This window comes from Malurus melanocephalus, unplaced genomic scaffold (assembly GCF_030028575.1).
Source record: "Malurus melanocephalus ecotype Western Australia unplaced genomic scaffold, MMel_1.1 scaffold_221, whole genome shotgun sequence".
Classification (NCBI taxonomy): domain Eukaryota; kingdom Metazoa; phylum Chordata; class Aves; order Passeriformes; family Maluridae; genus Malurus; species Malurus melanocephalus.
This window is the reverse complement of record NW_026623453.1, coordinates 1186733-1205722: the sequence shown is the minus strand read 5'-3', so window position 1 is coordinate 1205722 and position 18990 is coordinate 1186733. Positions and strand designations below refer to the sequence as shown.

General features: G+C 47.8%; 1 protein-coding gene across 1 annotated transcript in view; it reads left to right on the top strand.

The window, feature by feature from the left end:
• Positions 1-18990, top strand: part of WTIP (WT1 interacting protein) — an 81727-nt gene that overhangs the window by 28372 nt on the left and 34365 nt on the right. Inside the window, exon 2 of the mRNA XM_057374293.1 lies at positions 1400-1501. Within this exon, the coding sequence (XP_057230276.1) occupies positions 1400-1501 (102 nt within the window). The remainder of the gene's footprint in view (positions 1-1399; positions 1502-18990) is intronic.

Here is an 18990-nt window from a genome sequence, read left to right as displayed (position 1 = left end):
CACCTGTTCATAATATGCTGATTTTCCCCCAAAGAACTGGTGTTTTTATTTTCCATGTACTTATGTGGAATGTTCACAGCACAATAGAGGAGAATTCTGGCAGATAAAAGCCTGGTTCTGTAGTTCTCCAGTTCCTTGGTTCTTAGGTATATTAGCAGGTTTGTTGGTGCCAATGATTAATGCCAAGCTTGTGCATGCATTTATAGAAATAGAGCCTTCAACAACACATGGAGCACAGCAGTTTCTTTAGAGTTGATGAAGAAAAGAAAACCTCCCTTTTTATTTTCTATTGTAGTATTTTAAAAATATCACCAGTCTTGATGGACTGTCCTGATAGAAYTGAACAGATAGCTATGGACATCCCAGACTTAGAAATCAGTAGTCATATTTGCGTGACCAAAGGACGTGGATTCCCCAGTTTAATTTCTTCTTCACAGKGACACAGAACTAAAGTGATCCTTGAATTATCTCCCTGCCTTCTTTTGGATTTAGAGGTTATGCACAGATAGAAATAAATGCATAGGCAAAAGACTTATACTTTGGGGAAACAACTTTAAATACTCCCAAAAACAAACAATCCCAAAAAACCCTCTTCGTAGAGGTTACTGAAATCATGAGCTTCCCTGTGAGCCTGCCGCGTGTGGAGCTGACCATGGGCTTGTTGGCTGCTGGTGCTTTGATCTGTTGAGGATTCCGTGGCAGTCAGCCCTGGCATCACCAGGAGCAGCCCTGGGCAGTGAGGGTGAATTTCTGACCCTGCTGAAGCAGAGCTGCAAGCCACARTTTCTGCCCTGAGACCATCAGGAAGGCAGCAGCTCTGCTGCTCGCTGTGGTGAGGTGCCAGGTTGTGTTTGTGAGGTTACATCCTCTGCTCAGGGGAATTAGACAATTACTGAATGTGRCTGACAGATCCATTCTGCCAGGGCTGCGTGGCTTTCATGGTGCTCAGTGCTGTTTGCGGAGAGAGCCACGGACAAGTCTGCGGGGTTGGACTGAATTGTTTTATCAGTGATTGTTGAGTGTCATGTGGAGGAGCACTTAGTTGTGAAGGCCTCACTGAATTATTTCTTGCCTGGCAGAGCCGTTTGCAGGGAGTTGGGGATTTCTCTGTCCTTTCTGGCTGCACCTACCTCCTCTGCATTTCTGTCTTAGCCAGCCTCAGTCTCCCTGCATTGAAACAACAGCAGAGCCTTGCCCCACTGGATTTTGGGTTCATTTCCATGCATTTGTTTCACTCCAGCTGCCTGCTGCTCTCTTGGGTACTTGAACCTATTCAGGGAGAGGAGCTCATTGATATAGGGCCTGATGGGAGGTATGGTGAATGCTGTGAACCAACAGCCTGGAGCTGTTTGTAGGAGCTGCGGCAGATTTTAACTCTGATTTTCTTTCTGCTTTGTAGGTATTTGTATAAAATGTGGAAAAGGTGTGTATGGAGCGAGCCAGGCTTGCCAAGCAATGGGTAACCTCTAYCATACCAACTGCTTCACGTGCTGCTCTTGTGGTAAGTCTGATCTGCTGTGCCCTTGTTCTGTGGCTTCCTTTGGTAATCATCTTCCTTTAGCAGCAAATGTACAAAGTCAGACCTCATCCTGCCTGCTTCCCCAGGCTAAATTCCCACACAAGGCTCCAGCTTAAAAGTTGTTTCTTTATTTGCCATCTGTAAGCGTTCAGTGGTGTTTTCCTAAGCAACAGCCCAGAAAAGTAGTGTTTGCTTGTTTGAAGGGCTSCAGTTATAAAATGGCTTCAACCTGGCTGTTAGGAGCACTATATGCTTTAAATCACTTGTGTTTATGTAACTGTAATGTGCATGTATCGTTTTTATAGACAAAAATAGTTAAATTTGTGCAGCCAAAACCACATTTTTGTCACTTTCTATTTGCAAATGCAAGTGCAGTCAAGCATGTGTATTTGTCATTTCTGTGTATGCACAGTGCTCAAAAATTGTTCTCTTATGGTTGAATGTGACAAGAAGGAATAGAAACTGTGTGTTGAAATGTCTTACGCTATTACAAGATTTTATTTTTGTAGGGGAAAACTGGATGGTAAATCACTGTCTCCTCCTTGCTGTTCTCAGGACTTTCTTAKGTTTCCCTTCTAATCTGAAAGAGMTGTTTCTCTGTGTGATTTGGCTTTGCCAGGAGAAACAGGACATGGAAAATTTAGGGCAGCAGTTTCAGAAGTGTGCCTTAAGCCAGGCATTGTGAACTTAGTTGGAAACTTTCTCAGTGTCTTGTCTGTAACTTTTGAGAGCTCAAAAATTCTCACCAACCTCTAAGGGAAGTTTGAGAGCTCAGTTTTCAGGAGCTGGGTGATTTTATGCACATGTCTGGTGAGGTTGCTTGTATGTGAAAATATCTGCCTGGATATTGATGATCTCATTGTGATACATAWACGCAGCAAAAGATTTATTCTGAGCAGAATATGCTGAGCACTGATTGTTTATAAAAAGGWTTAATTAAGGATTAGAAAAAGAGTAGAAGATTATTGGCATGGAATCAAATAAGTTGATAATCAAAAAAACATTGTGAAGTTCACTTCTGACAGGAAAAGTGTTGTCTTTTCTCCTGAGATTTGTRCTGATAACGATTGGTTTCAAGAAACCTGCAACCTGAACATAGAATGTAGTGACCTTTCTRAATTACTCTGGGCCATCACCAAATGAGAGGCTGAACTCACCTCAGCCCTGCAGGGATTGCTCCTGCCTTTGCTTGGGTATCAGTAAGGGAGTATCTGGTTTGTTGGTTCCCAAGTGAGCAGCGTCCTGCTTAGCAAAGGATTAGAAAATAGGGTATCATACAGTATCTGTCCACTCACGGCCAGCATTAAGTGAACCTAATTGCATGGGTGAATTCCAGCTTTCTCTCTGGGGCAGAAATGTTGTTTTAAGTACTCAGGCTGCATGTTTGCTACCGTCAATCTAGCATGTTTGCTACCGGGCATCTGTGTGCAGGTCACTGCTCCTAAGAAAAATGTGTAAGGGACAAGAAGTGTATTTCAACAGCAAAATACAAACACAATTGTTTAAACACACAKCAGGCTTTTCTGACTGTTGTGGTGAGGTGTGTGTGGCCAGTGTACACCTCCCATGGGGCAGCTTGAGACATGTCCTCTTGGAGCATCGTTTGCCGCACCCCACAGTGCCCTGGAATTCGGTGATTCAGGCAGCTCCTCGTGAGTCACACACGCACAGGGAGATGCTCCAGGTTGCCTTCTGAGCCTCTCCCCGTGCTGCTCTGGGCTGAAGGGCCCAGCTGTCATCCACCAGGAGGGTTCAGGAGTGAGAAGGGCTTGGCTTTCCTTCTGCCTGCAGCCTCTGGTCCAGCCCCACCGAGAGGGGAGTGTTTGGGCAGTGCCATGGCGAGGCACTGCAGAGGGGCCTGAATACAGCTGAAACACCTGATCAAAGCTGAGCTTTAGCTGCATTCAGGGYGGAGTCCAAAGCAGAGCTTTTCCCCTCAGCTCAGCTCTGAAATCGGATCCAATGGCATAGCTGGGAAGGGGGACTTRCATTAACTCTTTGGTTTCTCACTGTGTTTTGGGCTGTGTAGCCCATGGAAACCCCAGAGTGATTCAGGATGGTGCCAGTAGATCCAGAGCTCGGGACCAAGGCCTGCAGTCCTGTCTGGGAGCTGCACCCTTGAGAATKGGGCTGAAGAGGCTTTACAGGAGCTCTTGTTCGAGCAGCCAAATGGGGACTTCCTACTGTGCTGCAGGTTATGAACAGGGAGTTCCTTTTGTGACACTGTCAGCTTTAGGTTTAATGCCCACCTTTAAATGGATGAGAGTCACCAGAGAGGGCCCAGAAGAGCTCACACAGATGATTAAAGGCTGAAGAAAAGCTAATCACGAGAGCCCAGTGTATTTTGAGTATCTGAAATTACACGAGGGACACATGGCTGGAGCTTGTAAATACTCAAACCATAAAAGAGCATTAGAAAGTGGTCTCATATGTACTGGAGACAAACACAAGAGAGATCTCCTCTGGAGGCTGAAATTACACAATCCAAATAGGAAATCAAAGACAGTTTTTCTGCAATGAGGATGATTAACTGCTGGAACAAAAYAGCAAGAGAAGTGGCAGATTCTCTATTCTTCCTTGTTTTCAAATTAAGACCAAATGTTCTTTGGAGAATATTTTAAGTTGAGCCAAGCTTTAGGTAAATGGGTGACCATTAATGATCTTTGTTAGGCAAGAGGTCACAATACACACACTGGTGTTCCTTCTGAGCCTTTGGCAGGAGAGCAGAGAAGACCATTGCTTCTCTCTGCCTGAACCAGTGTCTGTGCTGTAGTTCCTGTGCATATTTATAGGGTGGTTGGCCCTGGCTGGACAGCAGGTGCCCACCTGAGCCTCTCTATCCCTGCCCTTYTCAGCTGGATGGGCAGAGAAAATGTAAGGAAAGGCTCATGGGTTGGGATAGAGGCAGGGAGAGATCCCTCAGCAGTTACTGACACAGCAAAACAAAACAAATTAACAAACAAATCAGAGAAGGATAATGAGAAATACAAACTAAACCTTAAAACATCTTCTCCTCACCCCTCCTTTCTTCCTGGGTTTAACTTTACTCCCAGTTTCTCCATCTCCTCCCCCAGGGGTGCAGGGGGACAGGAATGGGGGCTGTGCTCAGCTCATCCCAGGCTGTCTCTGCTCAGGGAAAGGGCTCCTCACCCTGTCCGAGCTCCAGTGTGGGGTCCCTCCCACAGGAGACACTGAATCCATGAACTGCACCAGCCTGAGAGCTTCCTGTGGGCTGCAGTCCTGCAGGAGCTGCTCCAGCCTGGATCCCTTCCATGGGGTGCAGTCAGGAGCTGCTCCAGCCTGGATCCCTTCCATGGGGTGCAGTCAGGAGCTGCTCCAGCCTGGATCCCTTCCATGGGGTGCAGTCAGGAGCTGCTCCAGCCTGGATCCCTTCCATGGGGTGCAGTCAGGAGCTGCTCCAGCCTGGATCCCTTCCATGGGGTGCAGTCAGGAGCTGCTCCAGCCTGGATCCCTTCCATGGGGTGCAGTCAGGAGCTGCTCCAGCCTGGATCCCTTCCATGGGGTGCAGTCAGTCCTGCAGGAACACCCTGGGTCCCTGTGGGGTCACAGCAAACCTGTCCTGGTGTGGGCTCCTCTCCCCACGGGTCCCCAGGTCCTGCTGGGAGCTGCTCCAGTCTGGGGTTGCCGGGGTCAGAGCCTCCTCCAGACCCCTCTGCTCCAGGCTGGGGTCTCCAGGGGCTGCAGGGGGATCTCTGCTCCATCCAGGAGCCCCATGGGCTGCTGCCCGGGCTCAGGGCAATGTCAGCTGCAGCTCCCAGAGCAGCTCCTGCCCCTCCTGCCCTGCCCTGGGGCTGCAGAGCTGCTCCTCTCACACATCCTCACCCCTCTCACCCAGCTGCAATTCCATGGGGATCTTCTTCTCCTTCCTAAATGTTCTCCACAGGCACTGTCATGGGTGGGCCCAGCCTTGGCCAGGGGTGGGTCTGTGCTGGAGCTGCCTGGAATTGGCTCTGCCGGACACAGGGGAGCTTCTGGCAGCTTCTCACAGAAACCCCACCACCACCAAACCCTGGCCATGCCATCACGWTGCAACCCAGAAATCTGAGAGTAAGAGGACAAGGTTGGCCTTCTTTTTTAGTCTTTCTTTTCTTGCCCTAAGTAACAAGAATGATCTGAGCTCACCTCCAGCAGTTTGCAGTTTTACTTTCAATAYAATGGCTGTAGAAAATAAAAGGCAATAACCAAAGAACAATAATTCTGCACCTGAAGACATCTGATTTAGATAAGGGCTCAATACTTAACCAGCTACAATTAAAAAATAAATAAGATTTCAAACCCTTGGGAAAATTGTGGTTTGGAGACCACTCAGGCTGAAATGTGATAATGAATGATGGAGCCCCCAAGGCCTCATTTCATCACTTGGCAGTGAGTGTTTTCAGCTCAGCAAAGACAAGCACACTTGTGCAGATAAGTGGAAATTCTGCCCAAGTCAGGGCCCTTTTTTAGGCATTTCTTKGAGTTTCTCTTCAGTTTCCGTGCCAGTTGCCACCTGTCAGGTTGTCCTGGTTGAAGCGTGTACCAGGACAGGCTGTCCTGTGCCTTCCCAGGAGCTCCCAGTGCTTTCCTTTCCCACTCCCACCATTGTTTATCATACCACTGCTGCGGGTTTTTTGTTGCTTATAACTAAGAGGAAACCCAAAAATAGCCTCTGAGCCATGGGCATCTTTGTGGGGGTCCAGCCTTGCCAGGGAAGTGTAAGGGTGGAAGAGGGGTTATGGGTCTCCTTTAGTGATGGTGGTTCCCTCTCTGAGGACATGAATGCAGAGAGATGAGGAAGYATTTCAGATACACAGTAAATAAACAGGAGACTTCTGTCCCCTTTAGACATTGGGTAAAATGCTCAGATGGTAAATCTCTTCATTGTCTTCCTGGGTTTTGGCAACTTTGAAAAAAAAAGCCCAGTTATGCTGATTCAGAGTTGTACAGGATCTCCTCCAGAAGAGGAGATCTCCCCAGTAAGGTGAGATTAGAACTAAAATAGAAAGGAAGAGCAGATAACTTGTTGGGCACGTTCTCTGTACTGCATTTCTGCCTCTCAGATTGTTCAGTGGGCTCTGGATGGCCGAGCCTTGCTCCCAGAGCTGAACATCRTCAGCATCTCAGGTCCTTGCTCTCTCAGTAGATTTTGGCCACATCTCTGCAAACCCCTGCAGCCTTCTGCCAAAGCCATGCTCCTCAGGTGTAGCTTTTTCCCGTAGGTCAAATAATTCTCTTCAGGTAAGGTAGAAGCCAAAGTGATCTGATTTCCTGAGATCAAGTATTTCAATGTAGATCTTTACTCACCATCTCTTAGAGGAAACAAATAAACCTTGTTAGGATGGTTTTTAAATGCAGATTCTCCCTCAGCCCTGACACCAGTGGAACCTCTTTTAGGCCTTGATTCAGCAAAACACTTGCTTGTTCTGTTACTCATACGTAAAATTGCTCTGCTGAATCTTAGATAACTGATATTAATTCAGGCAACAACATACTCTGTCCCTTCTGTTAAGTGYAAAATCTTGGCTTTGGCAGGAGTCCAGTTGCAGATTTTGCTTATGGAAGTCGAGCTGAAAAATATCTGCCTGAAAAGCTCATCATCTAATTCCTGTTGATAGATTTCAGAGCATGACAGACTTTCTCAAAAGTTAATTGCATAAYGCCAAATTGCTTGTGTGATCTCAGTGCAGGTAGACAGTTGCAGGAATTAATGGGCTGACTGTGTTTGAAACTCATTAAAGAAGATAACATAGCAGGCACCTTCAGTTTACAGTTCCTAATGCCATCCACAGTGTCTTTTCAGGCTGCAAATTTTAATCCAGTGGCAATGCTGGTGGAAACTGCAGTAAGATAAATCTCTACAAAGGATTATCAGCGTGCTATTGTGTTACTTAGAGGTGTTAGAGGTGGTCAAGGAACAAGCTTTGCAGAGCCAAGGGTTTGAAGCCTCTGGACTCTCAAAGCTGAGATACATTTCACCATCAAAACCAGGAACATGTTCTGCTGTCCTTTGTGAAGGCAAATGTTTGAGTGTGCCATTCATCTTTAATTCCAGCTTTTGCTGCTGGTTTTAAGGCACAGGGGATCATGGCAAGATCCAGCAGACATCTAAAGCAAGCTGTAGCATCGGAAGGGATGCAGCTCTCACGTGGTGGCCAGCCTGGAGCCCTCACAGATCATTCAGCACTTTCATTCCAAGGGAAGGGATGCAGCTCTCACGTGGTGGCCAGCCCGGAGCACTCACAGGTCATTCAGCACTTTCATTCTGAGGGACAGCTCATCGAGGTGTCCCAGCTCAGGTGATGATGGGCAGCACTGCTGCCTTTGCTAGCTCTCACAGGCTCATCCAGGTCTCTGTGAGGGGATCCCAGGGAGCACTGCTGGTTTCAAGTTATGAAGGGCACTTCTGAACCAGCCCATGCCCACAGCTGACAGGAAAAGGGAGYCAGTCCATGGTCACAGTCACAATCTGCCTTTTCATGTCTGTCTGAGGCCACTCAGTGCTACTGGATGTTGATGTCTATGAATAGGAGGTTGCTCATGTCCCAGAGAAGGTTCTTGTGACATTGGAAATGGTTCTTTTGCATATTTGCTGCCCCAAGCTGAACCTTTGTTTGCTCTTGGTGGTAGTAAGGCACATAACATCTTAAGGGAGCTGTGTCCCTTCAGTGTATATTTACAGCAGCTGGTGAGTTTTTCAAATACCCAAATTCCCAGTGGAAGGTTCATTTTCAATTCATATTTGTTTTGTCCCCATAGTGTATTTATAAGTTTGGCATAAGTTGCTGCATCCAAATTGCACTCTGCCAGTACTTGCTTTGTAGCTGCAAATTAAATTGTCTGTGAATGTGACTTTCACATAAAATAAAACAAAATTCAGTGTCAAATCTATGAGCTCTGCAGTGTGTGTCCACCAATGTCAGCGCTGGCAATCACAGTGATAGGAATGTGTGTTGTTGTGTCAGTGATTAACCCTTGGTGCCTCGTGGCTGACTCTTCACTGGCTCAGTTGCAGCTTCATTATCTGCTCATCTTTCTGCAGCCTCTTAATGCAGCTCTGGGCATGGAGGAAACACAGCAGGAGCCCTGCAGGGAGAGGGGCTCACAGGCATTGCTGCGAGGATCTCTGCAGTGACAGCCTGCTGGGCAGCTCCTGTCCTTGGGCATTTCTCCCTGCCATTTTCCAACCACCTGCTGTTGGGYTGGAGCAGGCTGAACGTTGGGATTTTTGGTCTGTGGTCTTGCGAGAGGCACTGATTGACACCTGGTGATCAGGGGCCAAGCTGAGGAGTAGCCCAGTGCTGTGCTGTGGGAGCATCTCTCCCTTCCCCCAACCCCCTTGGCTCCCATACCTGCTGTTGGTGCTCACCATGGTTCCAGCTCGTGGTTGGGTTCAGTCCATGCCCACCTGGATGTCTGGTGGTTTCCAAGCCATAAGTGGAGCTGGCAGTTATGTCAGATGTTTCTGTTTCCCATTTCCAGGTTTTGGAATTTTTAAATGTTGCCAAAAAACAGGTGGAAGGGAAAAGTAAAGAAGAGAATGAGTGAAAAGAGAAACCCAGGGCCAGTTTCCTGTAATTTTATTGATCTGTTTCTCCTGGATGTTGTCCCCATATATTTAGCAAAGCTGGAAAAATGCTTTGGTGATGTCCTCGATCTTTGCTCATCTGAAAACTAAACCTGCAAACTAAATTCTGAAATAATTTCTTATGTAATATAGGTCATCATCAYTTCTTCAACAACTGGTCAATTCTRTGTCCACACATGCAGTTAATCAGTTCTGTCCTTCAGCACCCGGGGAATCCGTTCTGCCGCTCACAGCCAGCCGATGCTTTCTGTCCTGGTGCCTGTCTTAGGACATTTTCTCCTCACCCAAAACCTGACCCTGGGTATAAACATGTTCAGRCTCTCGTGTGTTTAGCCTGCCCCACAGCCATGGATCACCCAGATCCTCTTCTGGCTTTGGGTGAATCTCCACCTTCCCTTTGCCCTGGAGTTGATCTCACCATTGCTGGTGTTCTGGACTGACCCAAGGGTGGTCTGTGGGTTACCACTGCCTGATTGTTTTCCTGGTGTGTGGGAAGGATTGAGCTTCAGTTTTTGTCTTTGATGTACCATGTGGGAAGTTTTCCATCCCTCATGTGTTCTTTTTTCTTCTTTTTGCCTGCATTTGCTCTGATGTTTCTGCTCCACTACTGAAGGATTCAGGCTTCCTTATCATTTCTGTGTAGCCATCTTTTGTTTTTCATCTCAGACAGGCACAATGGATCTGACTTTAGTCAGATCTTTACTACATGTCAGTACCTTTTTCTCCAGAAAATAGTGAGCTCCTCTTGCCTTTGGCACTCTTTGAAATCTTACTGGATCCGGGTAATTTCTCATTTTGATTTGTTATGCAGCTCTTAGGCTTTTCTTGGATTCTGGAATTCCCAGTGTTGAAGCACTGCTGGCAGCTCATCATCCCCATATCAAGGAGGCAGGATTATACCACTTTGCAGCCATGGAAACTTGAGTTTTGTCCTTCCTSACCAGCAAAGCTCCTTTTCCAAACTTCCAAATAGTTTTCTGTTCTTACTCCTGGTACCTGTTTTCCTACTGTTTCCATCCTGGSCTGGTTGCTGTCAGTTCCCTGGTGACTGTCCCCCTGCCAGGCCAGCTCTCAGCCCAGCTCTGCACACCCAGCCTGATGAGGGCTGGAGCTCTCAGCAGAGGACACAGTGTGAAGGGGAAATCTGCTTTTGTTGCTTCTGTGACCTTCACCTCCCATTCTGTCTGGCAGGAGGGCTCTGGCTTTGCTCCTCATCCATCCCCTGTCCAGGCTGGGTTACCATCTCATCCTTAATTCCTGTTTAATGCTTATTTCCAGGGAGACTTGTTTGTATGGCCTGAAAACACGTTACAGTTCTCACCAGAAAGCAGCCTGGGGTTTACCTTGCTAATTCATTTTACAGATGAAAGGTTTCCATTGCCACTCTTCACCTTAAAGATGCTTTGACTTCTTGTGGGTCTAGAAAAGCTCTTCTAAGAACCTCGCCTTATACGAAACAAAACAAAACAAAGGATTAGTTTTTTACTAATTTTGCTAGTCTTCATCCTTATAAAATATACAGYAGACTTCAGCACTCTGAGGCTTTCTTGTGGCAGAGGGTATTGGCATATAACAAAGGAAAGATGCTTAGCTGAGAGGATTGGTAGGCTGATGGTCACCAAGGGGTGGATCAGCCCAGYGAGGCAGAGGACAGGGTTTTACTCCACTTGCCAAGACTTCCTTGTCCTCCTGGGCAGGTTCACCTGTCTGGGTTGGCCCTCGTGGACATAATCCTTCTCACCTCCCCATCATAGGTGTACTGTGCTGCCTTCAATATTTCAAAATTATGTGGAGATCCTGAGGTCAAAGTACCAGAGAAGTGAGAAGTTTTGTAAACCTTTCAGTAATTATTGCAGTATCACAAATGGATGCATTTGCTGGAGGAAACACTCGCAGTATCTGGCAGCCAAACCGTACAGCTGCTACCGCGTGCTACTGAAACTAATTACTTGCTCAAATAATGCGTATTTACAGTTTATGGGGGACCAGTTGGAGGATTATATATCATTAAATAAATGGACTAATGCAAGATTTAAAAAAGCTTGCTTTCCCAGTACCGCTCCCAAGAGCCCTCAGTGCCTGGGCCACGTCAAAAGCATTCCCATTCCTCTGTCCAAACCCAGTGTTGTGTTTTTAATTTATTTTCAGTATCCAAGGAATGCTGTCTCCAGTATTCAGAGGACTCTAAATCGGATGTGAGACACAAATGCACCAGAGAAGCTTATCAGAGAAACAGGCTTGGCGTGAAGCCTACACAAACAACCATAAATTTTTCTCATTTAAATGAGATGACTCGGGAGRATTGGCCGATTATAGCTGCAGCGGGCTGTCCTTGGGCACTAAGGAAAGTGCTTTGGTAACCCCTGGTATTTGACATGACCTGAATGCTTTGCCTACTTATAAACTTACTGTTACAGGCTGGCCAGCTTGGTTCTGGTAAATTCGCTTCTACAGGTCAGAGTTATTTACAGCATTTCTCCTCTCCTTGGACTTCTCAGGACATTTTAGCTTGGTTTTAACCCAGGTAATGAAGAGTTCTTGTTTCCAACCACCCCTCTMTGCCTCACTTCCGTAAAACACAGAACAGGAAGAAACTCAGTAAATTTAATTTTGGCTGGAAAGCTATTTTTTTTCCCTTGCTTCCAATAAATATCTCATTTCCTGAAAATCCTGACTTTGAGCAAAACTTCTGGGACTTTCTAGATTTATCATCAGTCATGGCCAAATCCAGTTTGAGTTAGTGTCAGGGTAGTCTTGAGTTCATGGAGGGCAGTGTGAGCTGTGAGCTGGGCAGCAGGAGCTTGCTCCTGTCACACTGACATTAATGCTGTGGTTTGCCCCAGGTGAGCCTCTTCCCTGTAGCTGTATAAAAACCAGGTCATTTTGCAATATGGCTTTGATTATGAATGCAGTGCTAGAAATAGTAAGGAATTATTTTATGGTTTTGCTGTGAAATTCCTGTTATTTCACCAGCATGAACCCTGGATGTGAGTGCCCTGCACTGAACTCACACAAGTGAAAATAGCCAATTGTCACTCAAGCAAGCTTCATCCCACAGTCTTTACTTAGGTACAGTGAATGCCTTCTGAAAGGAAASCTGGAGCAAACCTGCCCAGTGTCCAGTCCATCCACACCCAGTGCTCCTCCCTTTATGGGGTCAGGGGCTCCCTTTGGCAGTTCCCAGSACTGGTGTCTGCTGGAGTGGAGATTGTGGCTGTGCTGGGCTGGAAATCAGTGCTAGGCTGTCCCCTGAGCAGTGCCCTCCTGCTGATCCCCCTTGTCCCCCCTCCCCGTCCTGATGACCTGAGGGCTCACCCACTCTCCTGGCTTCAAATTCATGAGGATTATTTTCTTCAGGCAGTGGAGAGAGCAGCAGTGTGATAACTTCAGGTGCAGTTCCATGTTCCTGGCCTTCCCCAAACATCCCTGCAGGCCCAGGGCATGTGGGGAGTGAGGAGGGAATGGTGCTGAGGWTCCTCTGGGAATGGTGCTGAGGATCCTCTGGGAATGGTGCTGAGGTTCCTCTGGGAATGGTGCTGAGGTTCCTCTGGGAATGGTGCTGAGGATCCTCTGGGAATGGTGCTGAGGATCCTCTGGGAATGGTGCTGAGTGTTTTTTGGACGTTTGGGCCTCTCACTCCATTTCTCACAACTATGGAGAACAGGTCATGTCCTGTGCTCCTGGGCCAGAGTAACCTCCTGCCATCATTTTGGACAATGGGTGCTCAGGGGCTCAGCATTTCACCCATGAAATGGCTGCTCCTGGGCGATGAATGACCCGCCCGTGAAGCTGGAGTGGCAAAGGCTGYTCCAGTCTCTGTGCCAGGTCCYRCAMAGCCMCATGGCGGGTGAAGATGTAGCTCCATGTGTTTGTGTGTGTGTGTGACATGGCTGGAGAGGCCTGGGAGCCTGCAGGGTGCTGAGTGTCACCCATCCTCTCCAAACATGTCCCCCCAGCAGGCTCCAATGTCCCCGAGCCGTTCGGGGGATGCGCTTTGGGGCACAAGGGAGGGCTGTTCAGTCGTGGCCTCTGAAGTGGGGCTTGAACCCCAAGGGAAACTCYGTTGTGTTTGAAGTTACTGGGGCCTTGTAAAACATTCCCAAATCCCCCTGAGGGCTTTGTGCCTGGTGTTGGGGGCAGGCCTGCAGAGCCAGGGCTCAAGGTCTGCGGGCACGTTGCGGTTCCTGTGCCCGATCACCTCAGGAATGCCTCTGGCAYGGCAGCGCTGGGTGCTTGGTGACCRCCCRGGGRTCCCTCACTGCCCTGTGCTCTGTCCTGCTCCTGCTGTCCCCACAGGCTCCTTTATGGATGCACAAACCCTGTGTTCTTCCCTGTTCCTGTTTGGGGCCCGTGCCCCTCCTCATCTGCCGTCCCTGCTGAGCCAGGGCTGAGCTCAGGCCCTGCCATCCCTTCCCTGCTGTCCCTGCTGTCCCTGCTGTCCCAGGGCTCAGCTCGGGCCCTGCCATCCCCTCCCTGCTGTCCCTGCTGTCCCCGCTGTCCCCTGCCCAGCTCCCACAGCCCAGCCAGGCCAGGCAGGCAGCCCAGGGGCTGGGCAAGGGCTCCCAGCAGTGCTCCCTGCTTTGGGTTCCCCCTTGGGCTTGGTGCCTTCTCCTGGTCTCCACCAGCCCCCAGGCTGAGCCTTTCTTGCATAAAACCTTCCAGCACTAGCTATTTACTTGCCGAACTCCTGTGAACTGGCACTGTGTTTGGAGTAGTGGGAATTAAAGTGAATGATGAGCCAGGCRAGAAACAGGCAGGGAATTGAAGGASAGACTCTGGAAGTTYTGCTGGAAGAAGGAACATCAGCAGTGGTCCTGACTGCAGCCAGCAGGGCTGGCTCAGCTGGTGTGGTGACTGGGCACCAGCACACCTGCAGGACACTGCCACCAGCTCTTCTGACTGTGCCTGTGCAGTGAAAGGCATCAGATTCAGAGCATATTTAAAAGTAGGAATGGATTTAGCAGTCGGTTTTGATTACTCATGTTACATCTCAGTGGTTGTCTGCCAGTGTGCTCGGGAGCACGAGTGTGCTGTGTGCTGACATTAAATTAGATASACTCACAGAGCGTTGCTCACACCGCTCCCCTGGCTGCCTGGGCACTCTGCAGTGTCACTCTTCCAACTGCACTGCCTGCAGAATTTTTCCTAGAAGTAATGCAAATAACTTTATTGAGTGAGCAGTGTATTACTGACCTTCGGAACTGTGGCAGTGTGAATTCAGACCCATGGAAACAGTTTGCTGAATCTGTATTAACTGTGCAGTGATCTCTGGAGCAGCAGCCTCTAAAGTGGGATACAGGCACCCCAGGCTGTGTTCAAGATGATCCTTTAGGGTACAGGAAGAAAATATTTCACTGGTGGATGTATATAATTTATAAATGTATGAATATATGTGTATGGGGTGCACCTGCAAACATTTTTGACTGGTAGGGGGGCACGATCAAAAGTTTGGACTGGAGGAAGAAAGCCTAAAGAAAACACAGCCACCAGGACTTGTTCTGCTGATTCCACAGGTTATTTAACAAAGTAGAATGTATATGCTTGAGAAATCATAGGATCACAGGAAATTTCACAGGAAATCATCTACTTAATCTCTTCAGAGAGTATGTAGGTGAGAGCCAGAGATGATGTTTCCTAAGCCTTGTTTTTGAACGGATGTTATTTTTTATTACCCTGTTTCAAGTAGGAAACYGTCCCTGTTGTCACAATGTGCTGTTTCAGGCTGTGCTGCAGAAGGCTGGTTCAGGGGAAGGGGATGGTCCCTGGCTGCTCTCTCTCAGGTCCTATGGGGTTCAAATGATAATTGTGAAGATAATTTGGTTTGCACACAGAGATCGCACAGCACAGAATATAGCAGATCATACAGGACCTGCATATTGAAACCTCGAGGATGTTTCAAAATTCGTGCAAAGGGGAAAGAGCTTCACTCTTCATCAGTGAAGCTCTGCAGCGGATTCTGTGCAGTTGTGAGTGATTAACTTTGGGGGTCTCAGCAGCCAAGACGTTTGGTGTTTGTGGTTTGCCGTATAACTACTTTTTCATATTTACTTCTAGAGCCTTATCCCCCTAGCCCAAATGCTGGGCAAGTGAACAGGATGTGCAAAACCCAAAACCAGAGGAAACCAGAAGGAATAACCAGCTTTGATAAGAGCATGGCTGAAGGCAGAAAGTTTGCAGTGTCTTAGTCACCACTCGCTGTAGTGGCGAGCTGATGTCTCATGCTGGGTAAAGAGAGGAAGGAAGTGGATTTAGCAGAAAATTGATTGCATCTACTTGGGCTCTTTCCAGCTGAATCCTGAGTTAAGTACATTCATCCTGAACTAATCGTTGTGGAGAATTGGCTGAAATCTCACATACTTCTTAAAAGGAAAGCTAAGCATTAAAGGAACAATATCCTTATTGTACCTGAGTGCCAAAAGAAGTGAGTGTATTGTCAGGAGCTGTACCTATTCAGCCCTCTGGATTGGGAGCTGCTTGTGGGTTTAGTACTAATGTGACCGGTTGCAGGAAGCCAACGAAATATCAAGGGCAGCCCAAGGAGGGTTTATCTTTGATTAGATYTCAAATTCGCTGAGCAAGCCCCAGTTCATTTCAGTAATTTTCAGTTTTGTTTCATTTGCAGCAAAATATACTGGAATATTGTCTAAAACACATATGTACTGTCCTTGCAAGTCCTTGTTCCAAGTTACTCAGGATAAATCTGAAGTAACATTATTAACATCAGTGTAATTGTTCACCAGTGTGAGAAGCAGAAGGTTTGTTTTTTGTGCAGGTCTTTTAAATTTACAGCTAAATAATCTAAACCCAAAGAATGTCCTTCAAAACTGGCAGATGCTTTAATACTTGGTCATTCTGAAAATACTTTTCACTGTGTGCTATCCTTTCTAAGTTTTCATAGCGCTTCTGCACCCAAGGACCACTCCCTGACACATTCTGCCATCATCCCATGAAGGAAAAAGCTACAGCTGCTGCTCAAGATGCCGTTTCTAGGCACTGTGGATCTTAACAATCTCACTTTTTTTACAAAGATTTCTCTCAAGGGAAGTAGAATGGTGTRCTGCAAGCATTATTTCACCAGCACGGGGTGCCGTCGGTGCTGGCTGCTGAGCGCTTGTGGATGTGACTCAGGGCTGGCATGCCTGGCGAGTGGAGGTGCAGCAGCAGCGCCCTTGGGTGCTGCTCACACCGGGTGCTGACTCATMCCGTGCTGCGGGGAGGAAGAGGGAACTGTGCAAATCCATTCTTGTTTTTCTGACACAACCAAGGAGAGAGYTGAGGGAAATTGCTCATCTCCCTTGAGGCTCCCTTGCATGTTGCCACAGGACTGGGCTGTGTCCACTCCTTTTGTTCAACATTCTTTTTTGTGTGGTAGGAGAGGTGATGCTGCAGCTCACTCTGTGCAAAGCTAAYATTCAGCAACCTGGCTGCTCTTCCAGCTCTTGTTCTGATTTCTCTTCATCTGCTTCGGAGCCTGGCTAAGCTGGGACTTTTACTGAGGCTGACCTTGAATGGAGAACAGTGGCTTGCAGGAAGGAGCCTGGTAGCAATGGTGAGAGGTGTGCAGTACCCTCAGTCCAGCAGCCTTACCCAGTGTTTGCTCATTGACAGGTGTGGCCTCCAGTGGCTTCTTGCCCTGCTMTGAATGTCCACGACACTGAAGATCAAACATTTGTTTTTCTTCTTCCTTCTTTTCTTCCTTTAATCTTACTGGAATACAGTATCTTCTTCTCTTGGATGTATTCCCATAGGAATTACCTCCTGTTGTGTTTCTCAGCAGGTCACCCCTCCCAAAAGCTGCTCAGGAACTGGGGGCAGAGCAGAACTCGGGAAGTTGGTCCTGAGCTCAGGAATTTGGTCAGCGAGCTCACACAGAGTGTGAGCTTTCAGTCAGGGACTCTGTTCCACTTGTGTGTATCCACTCCTGTGTTGTACAAAGAACAGCTGAGCAGAGTCTCAGAATGCTGTTAGACAAAAATACCCATTGAGCTGGAGATCTGCATCCCACTCAGGCCCAGGTGCAGCTGAAGTTTCAGGCCTTGACTTCCAGAGCYCTTCAGTCTGGTGGTGATGGCTGCAGAGGCTGCCGTGCTCTCCAGGATACAACAGAAGCTTGAGGCCAGCAGAGGTTCCAAAGAAACAAAAGGGAATGCTTCATACAATGCACAGTGAAATCRTGGGACTCTGCCACAGGGACGGCAKGGAGGCCAAAAGTATAAATGATCTCATAGAGGAATTAGACAAATTAGAGAAGGATTGGTCCGGTGAGGCTGGAAATAATTATGATCATTATAATAATTAATAATAATTATGATGCAGCCTGTGGTGCAGGAAGGCCGTAAGTGCTGGCTGCTGGAGGTGGGAGGTTGTTCTTGGGAGCACTGCAGCCTATGTGAGCCCTGTTTGTGCTGCTCTTTCCCAGTGAACTTCCACTGTTGGCCACAGCTGGAGACAGGATGCCAGGATAGATGGGTCCTTGGATGGCTCTTCCAGGATGCTGAAGGAGAGCCCCCCCAGGGCAGGGGCCAGTGAGGCGAGGGGAGGCTGGGCCCCACCTGGAGCAGCGAGAGCACTTGAGCTGCGCTCTGGTGATGGATTTGCTCTGCCTTGGAATGGGCTGGCACCTGGACCCTGGGAYAGTGTGATAAGACAAGTACTCTTTTAAGTCCTGGCTTACAGGCAGCAGCTGGAAAATTGGAATTCTCTGCTGATAATGAACAAGAGGCTGTGATGTAATGGTGAAAGCTTCCCACAGTGGAAGCTACCTCCAGGGAAGAGCTATACCCCCTGCCCTCCCAGCTTGTCGAGTGCTGGGGAGGCTTCTCATGGTTTGGTTGGGGTATTTTTACATTTGTAAACCCAGCCCTGGGGRAAGAAATTAAATTGAAGTACATTTGGAGCTTCATTTTACGTTTTCTTGTTACTGTTGCCACTTGCTGCCTTGTTAAGTAATATAAGATACATGTRATAAATAAGCCTGAAGTAGCTATTAGATCAATGCAGGCAGTTGGATTTCTGTTTTTAAATATATACTTGGCTTATATTTTTGCAAGCGCTTTTTCAACATAAGTTCTTCTGTTAGAGCCCAGTGGAAATAATTTATGTGTTAACCCTGAAATTGATGGGTGGTGTGGGATAGAATAAATATGTAAGTGGGAAAGAAAGGAAACATCTGCCAATTTTAACATTTGCAAATTRTATGGAAGCTTGAAAGTATCTGCTCAGTTTGTAATAGTCTGCACAGGAATGCCTTGCCAGAGTTGCAGAGGTCAGAGCTTCTTGTTCCCGCAGCTTCAAGCAACCTTTTGGTTAAATAACCTGACCAAAGAGTAGGAGAAGGCAGAAAGGAAGAGAAAATTCCACACTGGAGTAAACATGGCACAGAGATTATGGATACCCTGCCAAGAAAGGTGGGGTTTTCCAGCAAGGTAACAAAAGATACTGGCTATCTATCTACATAATCCTGCTGGAGGCTGACAGCTGCCGTCATGAAGTGAGGCTGGGGCAGAAATGTGCCCTGCACACCTCAGAAATGYGCCCTCCGTGTCCTCAGCACCCACTTGGGGCTGCGGTGGGGTGAGTCCTGCCGAAGTCTGCAGTGCAAGGATTCAGGGATACAGGGATGCAGCACTTACTGGGTACAAAGGTGTTCCCTTGGGTGCCATGGCTGACACRGGCAAAATCCTTGGGGAAGATAATGAAGCTTTTCATGTTTACATCATGGCAGGTTAAGGTAAACCGCAGAGGAGAATCTGGAGTTTACCTTGGGCTACAAACATGTCAGAATGATGAAGTGCTGTGATTTCAGTTGGGTTTTACCCCAGTGGTGAGTGCATAGCAGAGGGCAGCCCTGTCCCCCCGCTGGGGATGGCCCTTGGGGTGGCCCTGC